The following is an 11,040-nucleotide window of genomic DNA, read 5'->3' as shown; positions in this document are numbered from 1 at the left end:
ACATGAGGGAGGAGGATGTCTTCCCCGTAATGCACAGCATTGAGATTGCCTGCAATGACAACAAGCTCAGTCTGATGATGCTGTGACACACTCCCCCAGACCATTTTTTTCACCTTTATTTAACCAGGTAGGCAAGTTCTCATTTTACAATTGCGACCTGGCCAAGATAAAGCAAAGCAGTCCGACACATTCAACAACACAGAGTTACACATGGAGTAAAACAAACAGTCAATAATACAGTAGAAAAATATGTCGATATACAATGTGAGCAAATGAGGTGAGGTAAGGGAGGTAAAGGCAAAAAAGACCATGGTGGCAAAGTAAATACAATATAGCAAGTAAAACACTGGAATGGTTGATTTGCAGTGGAAGAATGTGCAAAGTAGAGATATAAATAATGGGGTGCAAAGGAGCAAAATAAATAAATAAATACAGTAGGGAAAGAGGTAGTTGTTTGGGCTAAATTATAGATGGGCTATGTACAGGTGCAGTAATCTGTGAGCTGCGATGACAGCTGGCGCTTAAAGCTAGTGAGGGAGATAAGTGCTTCCAGTTTCAGAGATTTTTGTAGTTCGTTCCAGTCATTAGCAGCAGAGAACTGGAAGGAGGCGGCCAAAGGAAGAATTGGTTTTGGGGGTGACCAGAGAGATATACCTGCTGGAGCGCGTGCTACAGGTGGGTGCTGCTATGGTGACCAGCGAGCTGAGATAAGGGGGGACTTTACCTAGCAGGGTCTTATAGATGACCTGGAGCCAGTGGGTACAGGCCTCGGAGTAACGCTCATTCCTTCAATGATAAACGCAAATCCGATCATCACCCCTGGTGAGCCAAAACCGCGACTCATCAGTGAAGAGCACTTTTTGCCAGTCCTGTCTGGTCCAGCGATGGTGGGTTTGTGCCCATAGGCGATGTTGTTGCCCGTGATGTCTTGTGAGGATCTGCCTTACAACAGGCCTACAAGCCCTCAGTCCAGCCTCTCTCAGCCTATTGCGGACAGTCTGAGCACTGATGGAAGGATTGTGTGTTCCTGGTGTAACTCGGGCAGCTATTTTTGCCATCCTGTACCTGTCCCGCAGGTGTGATGTTCGGGTCTGCCTCTGCGAGGACGATCTGCTGTCCGTCCTGTCTCCCTGTAGTGCAGTCTTAGGTGTCTCACAGTACGGACATAGCAATTTATTGCCCTGGCCACATCTGCAGTCCTCATGCCTCCTTGCAGCATGCCTAAGGCACGTTCACACAGATGAGCAGGGACCCAGGGCATCTTTCTTTTGGTGTTTTTCAGAGTCAGTAGAAAGGCCTCTTTAGTGTTCTAAGTTTTCATAAGTGTGACCTTAATTGCCTACCGTCTGTAAGCTGTTAGTGTCTTAACGACCGTTCCACAGAGGCATGTTCATTAATTGTTTATGGTTAATTGAACAAGCATGAAAAACAGTGTTTAAACCCTTTACAATGAAGATCTGTGAAGTTAGTTATATATACGAATTATCTTTGAAAGACAGGGTCCTGAAAAAGGGAAGTTTCTTTTTTTGAGTTTACAAGACCAGGTGTCGCAGGAATGCCAAGAAGATCATCAGGGAGCCCAGCCACCCAAGCCCTGTTCTCCCTGCTTCAATCACTCAGAAGTGGGCAGCACAGGAGCATCATGGCAAAAACTGAAAGACTGGCCAATAGTTTTTACCCTCAGACCATCAGACTACCTGAATAGCCACCACTAGTCAGCTACCTGCACCCCACTCCCCGCTCCCCCCTGCTACTCCACCTATGGACATTCGCCCCACCCCCCAGTACTCCACCCATCGACATTTTCTGCATGTTGGAGCTCAAAGCCAAAGATTTTCACTCACACCTGCAACACTGTACATGTGACTAATAAACACTCGGAATCACCTATGCTACACTGCTTTCACACGCATATTCATTATACTGTCCGTGCAAAAATTCATATCTATTCTTTTATTTTGGCTATGTCAGAGGGGAGTGGTGCTATGTTATGATAGATTGTACCGCAACAAAGCTAGTTTAATTTCGTTTTGACTACAATTCCCAAGATGCAATGTCTAAGCGCCTCTTGGTCACTTACCGGAAGTTTCTACATGTTCAGTTGTCCGGAAGAGCTATTTTTTACTGAGGAAAAGGAACATTCTTCTAAAAATAGGAGGTTCAGTAGGTACGTTTATTCCAACATTCTTATCTCTGTTTGCAACTAAACCATACATTATGTTGTAGCCTTGTCTAACGTGCTACTAAGGCCAGACAATTCCATGTCCATCAAAGGGTCTATGCCACCGACCTAACGTCAGCTAGCTACTTTGTTTAGTCTTACGTTTTTATACTCGCTGGCACAAATTACTTTAGTTTAAACAATATTGTTGGCAGGGAAAACCACAGTTTGCCAGCTGACGTTAGCTTTCAAGAGCCATCTAGCTAGCTGCTACTAGTCTGTTAGCCTGGCATGTCAACAAAAAGCACAGTATATCACACTATCTGTCGTGACTGCTGGAGTGTGTTACAGACATATCAGATAGCTAGTAAGATGTCTAAACTAAACTACCGCAGACAGACTGACAGGATGGACGAGGTCATTTAGGAAATAATCAATGTGACTGTTGCAATGACTTAATGTAATTGCATGGTAAAAGTCAATATTGTACAGGTTCTTGGATGTTGACATGAGCTGACAGAACTGTGTCACCAGGTGAGCCCTATGCAGGGAGAAGGGGAAGACTGCACCTCCACTGTAAATCAAATTCTGTATATCTATGGCTCTGATTTGGGCATCGTGATGCTTCCTGTGTTTCCCAGCACTATGTTACCGACCACCTTGCCGCAGAACGGAAGCCTGAGTGCCCGCGATGCGGCACGCCACACAGCGGGCGCCAAGCGCTACAAATACCTGAGGAGGCTGCTGCACTTCAAAGCCATGGACTTTGAGTTTGCTGTGTGGCAGATGCTCTACCTGTTCACCTCCCCACAGAGAGTCTATCGTAACTTCCACTACAGGAAGCAGACCAAGGACCAGTGGGCCAGAGACGACCCTGCCTTCCTGGTGTTACTCAGCATCTGGCTGTGTGGTCAGTATCTTGGGTGTTTTTCACCTGCCCTTTCTGAACAAGTGTGCTTTATAAAAACAAGGAGTGGGAAGAACTGTGTAGCAATAGTTTGAAAATAACTAAAATAACTTTTTGCAATTTAGAGAAAGTATAAATATGCACAACCCAACAAAAAGCAAAGCACCTTTAAGGCATCATATTAAAGCTTTGACTAGAAGCAGCAACAGAGCTCATTAACAAACTCAAAATAGGATGCAATAAGGCGTTTCTTGTATAGGATGTAACCACCAATCAGACAGGAATTAATGTATCATTTGGAGTATTTATGTCTGGTTATGGGACCCTCTTTCCATTGACTTGGTCTCATCTTACATGTGATTAAAACAGATCAGAGACATAAAGAGTTTGTGATGAGACTGTCATTGAAAATAAGAATTTGTTCTTAACTGACTTGCCTAGTTAAATAAAGGTAAAATACATTTAAAAAAATGATGACTGAAAGAAATAGATAGTAAGAAGATTGGGAGCTGTTTTTGTTAGACTTACACAGTAAAATAAATAAGACACTTAACACAGAGCTCCAGACAGTTTTACAACGGGTAACTAGCAATAGGCTGGTGCTAAATATCTCAAACGAAAAGCATCATTTTTGGGACAAATCACTCGCTCAATGCTAAACCTCGTTTAGATCTATTATTGAATGATGTGGCTATTGAGCAAGCTGAGGAGATTAAACTGCCGGGGGTAACCCTAGATAGCAAGCTGTCATGGTCAAAACATATAGACTAGATGGTTGCTTAAATGGGAAGAGGTCTGTCCGCGATAGGGCGTTTTGACATCTGTCGTCCAGACTGGTCCTACAGGCTCTAGTTTTGGAGCACCTGGACTACTGCCCAGTTGTGGCAAAGAAGGACATGGGTAAATTGCAGTTGGCCCAGAACAAAGCAGCCCGTATCTCACTTGGAGGGAAAGTGTCAGTATCTCCTTTCTCAAAGTTGAGGAGAGATTGACTGCATCACTATTGGTCTTTGTGTGAGATATTGATGTGTTGAAGGTACCAAACTGTCTGTTCAAGCAGTTGGTACACAGTTCGGACACTAAACGGTACAACACAAGCAAACAGAGGTCTCTTCACAGTCCCCAGGTCCAGAACAGAGGCTGGGAAGCACACAGTATTAAATAGAGCCATGACGACATGGAACTCTCTGCCACCCCGGTAACTCAAGCTAGAAATAAAACCAGTTTAAAAAAACAGATAATAGCACACCTTACTGCACAAGGGGACTGTGAAGAGAGACAGACATTTTATATATCTTGTATTGCAACTTGCAATGTACTATGTATTAGACCTAGATATTGTATGTACTGATATGTACGCTGTGTCATTTTAAATGCATGTATTTCAGTCCTTAACTATGCATTATGTCATGTTTTATGTGGACCCCAGGAAGAGGAGCTGATGCTTTTCCACCAGCTCATTGGGATCCTAATAAATAACATATTACAATATTATCATCTTTCTGTTTTTGTCCTGTGGCTGTGGTTGACACCGGTCTCTCGTCCTCTGTGTAGTGTCCACAGTGGGCTTTGGGCTGGTGCTGGACATGGGCTTTGTGGAGACTCTGAAGCTGCTGCTGTGGGTGGTGTTCATAGACTGCATCGGCGTGGGCCTGCTCATCTCCACACTCATGTGGTGAGTAGAGATTTACAGAAAGAGCTAGATGGAATGGCTGGAAGCTTGAGGCCAGATGGAGCCAGAAGCATCATATTGTGTGTATGTCTATCTGGTCCCTTCAGATACAGGGTAGAGGTTTTCTTCGGACTGTGCAAATGTTTAAATGTTGGTCCTTCCCCAGGCTCTTTTAAAGGCCCTTTCCTGTCCATGCTGTATCCCCAGGTTCATCACCAATAAGTACCTGCTGAAGCCGCCCAGTAAGGACTATGATGTAGAGTGGGGCTACGCCTTCGATGTGCATCTCAATGCCTTCTACCCCCTGCTTGTCATCCTGCACTTCCTTCAGCTCTTCTTTATAAACCGTGAGTGCAGACTTGTTATTACACATTTCTAACATGTTACGGTGTTATTTGTTGTAATGGTGTCTGATCTCTGTTTGTTTCAGATATCGTAGTGATAAACTCAGACTGGTTCCTGGGGTACTTTGTAGGGAACAGTCTGTGGCTGACAGCCATCAGCTACTATCTATACATTACATTCCTGGGATACAACGGTGAGGCCCCCTATAACAGTTTTATCAGAGATTTCTTTTATAACTAAAACAAGAGACCACAGCCTGTCGTTTCTAATGGGAACAAATGAGTCATAGTGGGCAGAACAAGCAAGGAGGTGGGCATATCCAAGCACGAGCTAGCGAGATCATATTGGCCCGTTCTTGCAAACCTACTCTTAAGTGTCCTTGTGCTGTAACTCAATTCCCCTTTGCACTCCTAAACAATGTGTTTTTTTACGACTTTGCCAAAGGGTAAAGTCTACAAGACTTAGTCCACTCTGTTCATAAGATTCTACTTTTGGGAACAGAAAACTATTGAGATCAAATGTTTCAAAACTTGCAGAATGTCGGTCATTCTTCCTCTGCTGGCCACTGGGCTTTATTTTACATTCCAGTCATTTAGCAGATGCTATTATTCAGAGCAATTTACAGGGGCAATTAGGGTTAAGTGCCTTGCTCAAGGGCACAGACAGATTTCCCCCACCTAATCGGCTCAGGGATTCAAACCAGGGCCCTTTCGGTTACTGTCCCAATGCTCTTGACCACTAGGCTACCTGCCGCTTCCTCTCACTGCCATATTTGGTAGTGAGTGGAAATGACAAGCAGATGCTACACATTTGTTCTGTGGTTTTATTCACCTTTAAGGGGGTGAAACCATCAGACCCTCTAACAATGGTTATGTCTACCAACTGTATATTTACTCCAGTTCCTCTCTCGCTGTCCCTCAGCCTTGCCCCAACTGCAGAACACAGTGGTTCTGCTCTACCCCTTCGCCCTGCTAGTTCTCCTCTACATCCTCTCTCTCTCCCTGGGATGGAACTTCACCAAGGGCCTCTGCTGGTTCTACAAGTACCGCGTCCAGTAGACACTAGCCAGGACCAGAGCCCACAGACAGTCAGGTGGCTCTGAGGACTCATGGACAATGTTTTCATTCTGGAATGTGATTGGATGGGGTGATGCAGTTTTGTATACTTTGTAAATAATACTTTGGCTGTAAGATACAAATTGTGGTTTGTTTTTATTTTTTATTTTAAACATGACGTAATGAAAAGTGGTGAATTTGTATTTCAATTGGACTAAGGGGCGTTTCTCTGAGTACATTCCTGGGCACTTTCAATAAAGAGGCTTTACTTCATCCCCCTTTTCATTAACAGGAAAGAAATGCAATCTAAAACAACTGATAACATCACTCATGGACATTTGCTGTTGACCTCATATATATAGTAAGACATCAGGAAATAAATAATCTACAGTTAAAGTAAAATGGTGATTCAAAACAGACACATCCACCACCTCAAACTGTCTCCCTGTACAAAACTCATTACGAAGAGTGGAATTTAATCCCTCCCCTATAATTTTGTAAAAATAAACAATTGAAAGCAATATGGGACAGTGATATAGGTGTAGTTCCCTTATTACTTCAGTGAGTCCTTGAAGCTCTCCAGGTCCACTGTCCTCATGACGACAACTTGGTGCTCCTTCTCCAGGACTCCCAGCTTGTCCAGGATCATCATGCCCCGGGTGTAGGTCCCCTGAAGCTCCACGGTAACCGCCACCGGCTCAGACACCCACACGAAGCCGCCATGGCGGGCCTTGTCTGCACGACACAAAACCCGGGCCAGCCGTCATCTCCCGTTGGTAGCGATGGCCACGGTGTCCATTGTGTGTTTGAAGATGCTCTTCATGAAGCGGGCCTTGTCTGAGTCCTGGGCCAGCCAGTTGTCACAGAATGACTGCAGGGTGCAGATCAGAGAATTGGGTTTGGAGAAAAGACTAATCAATTTGCTCAAACAAAATGTATGTAATATCTTTGCAAAAAGGCTGCAAGTGATATTTCGATAGACAATTCATTACTAAGTAAGCCAGTGGATGCATCTCAATAATTGAAAGTGGCCACCTCTCCTTGTCTCATTTCCTCCCATCTGCTCTGATGTGAGAGCTGGACCAGTGCTTACAATAAGCATGGTAGTGGGTGAGCCTTTATTTAGTCTGTATAGGTAGATGACCAGAACCTGTGGTCTTACCCATTGTAGCTTGTTCTCACAGCAGAACTCCCAGGTAGGTTGGACAGAAGAAGCGGTTCAGGACGATGTAAGCAGCCTCCGGGTCGGCAGCAAAGTTGAACTCTGCACACACGGTGGTGTTCCCCCTCGCTGCAAACACATAACAATATCCAAGAAACATGAAATTATAGAAATAATAATGTAACATCCTACCAGGTCAATTGACTGTATGACAAAGTATGTTGATAACAAGTCCCTAGGCCTATGCAAATTGCATTAGACAAAGCCCTTATAGTCAGTGTTGCCTCCCATGATGAAGAGACCTTTGAGTTTCTGAGGGAGGGTGGGGGTCAATCTTCACTGCAAGGGCCAGGTTGGTCAACAGGGCCATTGCTACCAGGCACACCCAGACAGAGAAACAACACTGAGCCAATCCAGACATCTACTATGAAGGGACAAAAAAATGCCCTTAACACCTTGGCAACAAAACTGATCCTGAATATCTCAAACTATGAGCATTGTATTTGGTACAAACCATTCATTAAGTGCTAGACCTCAGCTGAATCTGGTAATAAATGGTGTGGCTGTTGAACAAGTTGAGACTAAATTACTTGGCGTTACCTTAGATTGTAAACGGTCATGGTCAAAAATATAGAAGAAATGGTTATAAAGATGCTGTGTGTAAGTTGACTATGCAAACAATAAAGATGGGGAGAGGTCTAGCCGCAATAAAGAGATGCTCTGCTTTTTGACACCACTCCAAAATGATATTTCTGCAGGCTTTGTAGTCTTCATTATCGTCCAGCCGTGTGGTCCAGTGCTGCAAGGAAAGACCTAGGTAAGCTGCAGCTGGCCCAGCTTGGAGCGGCACGTTTTGCTCTTCATTGTAATCAGAGGGCTGATATAAATACTATGCATGCCAGTGTCTCTTGGCTAAGAGTTGAGTCTGATGGCATCACTTCTTTTTAAGAAACAATGTGTTGAAAATCCCAAATTGTTTTGCATAGTCAACTTACACACAGCTCTGACACACACACTTATCCCACCAGACATGCCACCACAGGTCTTTTCATAGTCCCCAAATCCAGAACGAATTCAAGAAAACGTACAGTATTATATTGAGCCCTTATTGCATGGAACTTCCTTGAATCTCATATTGCTCAAATAGACAGCAAACCTGGTTTCAAAAACCAAAGCAACACCTCACAACACAACGCCTCTCCCCTATTTAACCTAGATAGTTTGTGTGTATGCATTGATATGTAGGCTACGTGTGCCTTTTTAAAAATGTAGGTAGTTCTGGCCTTGAGCTGTTCTTGTCTATTAATGTTCTGTATTATGTTTGATGTGGACCCCAGGAAGGGTAGCCGCTGTTTTTGCAATAGCTAATGGGGATCCTAGTAAAATACCTTCTTGTTTGGATTCCCCAATGCAAAGACATTTCTCATAGATCTAGGGGTGCTGGGGTTTGGTTTTAGCCTAGGAACCTAACCCTTCTGTTACCGACCTCTCCAGGGTTCTCATTGACCAGCCTGATGATGGCTTCCACAGCCCCTTCGGTCTGCAGCAGCTCCAGGCCCGGGGGATCTGGGTCAGGGGCGTCCCCCAGCCCATCCTGCCCGTGGAAGGAGCCTGCTGACAGGGGGTGGCCCATCAGAGGCTATGCAGCGCCACCGAACACTGGGATCTAACGCAACACAGTCAATATAATACACACTGATATTAGTCTATAATAGAGCATAAGCTTACCACCAAAATGCTATGATCGTTACAAATCAAATGGTTGTTTAATGAAGTGAGCAGTCTTTCCACCAGGCCTACCTCAAGTCTCTGGCAGACCTTGAGGACTCGCAGTGTGTTCCTGCAGGAGTTTTCCAGGGAGGCGTTGCCGCTTACGCAGGTGATCCCCAGGACCTCCACGTTGGGGGCTGCGAGAGCCATCATGATGGCCTGAGCCTCAAGCACCAGTTTCTTCTCAAACCTTGAACGCTTAGGAGGTGCATTCAACGACAGTCAGAACAGCAGTAACATTAAAATGGGACATTACACTCCAAAATCTAAGTTTGTCAACAATTTCTTTACCAGCAAAATTGTGCTTGACGATAGTTTGACTGTCGTTGCCGACGCGTCTTCTTTGAAAGACTAAAGCATGTCTGCTACACCTCGTCATGCACCTTTATATCGGAATGAATGGAGAAGACACACAGTATAGGAATTGAATCATAAGTAATCAGGCCGAGTAGAGCAGCCGTAAAGAATATCTGATATTGCCTATATGGAAACCCCATGTGTAACCCTGCCAGCTATACATGTGTGTGTTGGAACTGGCTTCTCAATGCATTTTTTCAAATTGACTGGGCCAACGTTCTGCGCATAGAAATATAATTATATTTCTAATGTTTCTGTGTTACGCGAAACCCACGGACAAATGTCCTGCGCACGTAGGTGGATACACAGGTCAAAAGGTTGGTAAACTGTAGCCTGATATTACCAAGCTGATTAGCACTGGAGTCCATGTAGCGAACCGGATTGTAAGCCCACGAGACTTCCGGGCGGTTGTTCGAGGTCAGGCATAAAAATAAACCACCACCACTACGCCGCTGTATGTGAGGGTGTAACATCCCCAACGTTGTGGCAATGTGCCGTCCTTAACATGTTCTCTTAGCTTTGTGTCAGTGTCCATCACCATTCGAATCCCTTTGCTCACCTCTTGTTTCTCTCTCACACATTTTGGAGGACAGTTCATTGTCGCTGCAATGTTGTGAATGTCCTTCGGTAGGATGACTTTTCCAGTTACTTTGGTGAGCTCTTCGATCACCAATCTTTTGTTGCCATCGTACTTTGTCAGCAATTCGGGAACACTTGGCGCGTTCAGCCGGACATAGTTGTCTCCTCTTGGGGTAGTGCTTGAATGCAACCTGTACAAGAACATTAATTTATTTGTGTGTGAACAACCATCAACCAGTAATTGTTGTGTGATAGTCCTAGTGTATTTTATCATAACAGTAAGACTATAAAATGTATCATGGTATCGCCATCTGGAATTGAACCCATTATGTTGACCACTCACCTCACTGACTTCTTGGTTGTGTATTTTAACCATTTCCTTTACAACTAATCTCTCTCCATCCTCTGTAGTTTTGACTTTGATTAAAGCTGGGCATCCAACCCTGCAGGTACTGTAGAGACAACGAGCCTACTTTAACATTGTTCGAACAATGTAAAACGAAATACATTTCTAATTCAAAACCGTTTTTTATACTGTCACCCCTACTACAACAAAAAAATATGCTCTCTTGTCCTGGAAAACATTACATTGAAAAACTCTTATTTTGACGGACGCTGCAAAACAGTCAGCAGATATGTAGGCTACATGACCACGGATACAATAAAAAAAGTCATCTAGAAATGGAAGCGAGCTACCTCGTTTTCGGACGCACTCCTTTATAATGTGATAAGACATTTCTGCCACCGTGTATACAAGTCAGATGTATGGTCACATACTTCAACTCAGGATTGTAATGGTGCCTTGGATTTAATCGTTTGACTTTTTCCAATTGTTCTTGCGTCGCGGCGGTAAAACTGGACAAAATTCTCATTTTCGAATGCGGTGAGCGCATTATTAAAGTCTGTATAATTTGAGTATGTCGACCCAACATTAAGAGAGGCCATTCCTCTGCGCGAAATAAAGAAGTCCTTTCACGGAACCGCAGCCACTACTATAAGAGTTCTTATTCCCCCCTTTTTGTTCGTTCTTCA

General features: G+C 44.1%; 1 protein-coding gene and 1 pseudogene across 1 annotated transcript; one reads left to right on the top strand and one right to left on the bottom strand.

Annotated features, from left to right (window-relative positions):
* Nucleotides 1-2,040: 2,040 nt before the first annotated feature.
* On the top strand, nt 2,041-6,413 carry LOC118383229 (protein unc-50 homolog). Its single transcript, XM_052489037.1, has 6 exons — nt 2,041-2,167; nt 2,803-3,071; nt 4,623-4,743; nt 4,948-5,087; nt 5,171-5,278; nt 6,007-6,413. Exons 1-6 carry the CDS (start codon nt 2,049-2,051, stop codon nt 6,141-6,143), a joined length of 894 nt encoding a protein of 297 aa, XP_052344997.1. The 5' UTR covers nt 2,041-2,048; the 3' UTR covers nt 6,144-6,413.
* Nucleotides 6,273-11,040, bottom strand: LOC127914053 (pyrimidine-specific ribonucleoside hydrolase RihA-like; annotated as a pseudogene).

Source organism: Oncorhynchus keta, chromosome 30, assembly GCF_023373465.1.
Source record: "Oncorhynchus keta strain PuntledgeMale-10-30-2019 chromosome 30, Oket_V2, whole genome shotgun sequence".
Taxonomy (NCBI): Eukaryota; Metazoa; Chordata; class Actinopteri; order Salmoniformes; family Salmonidae; genus Oncorhynchus; species Oncorhynchus keta.
This window is presented reverse-complemented; position numbering and strand designations above follow the sequence as displayed.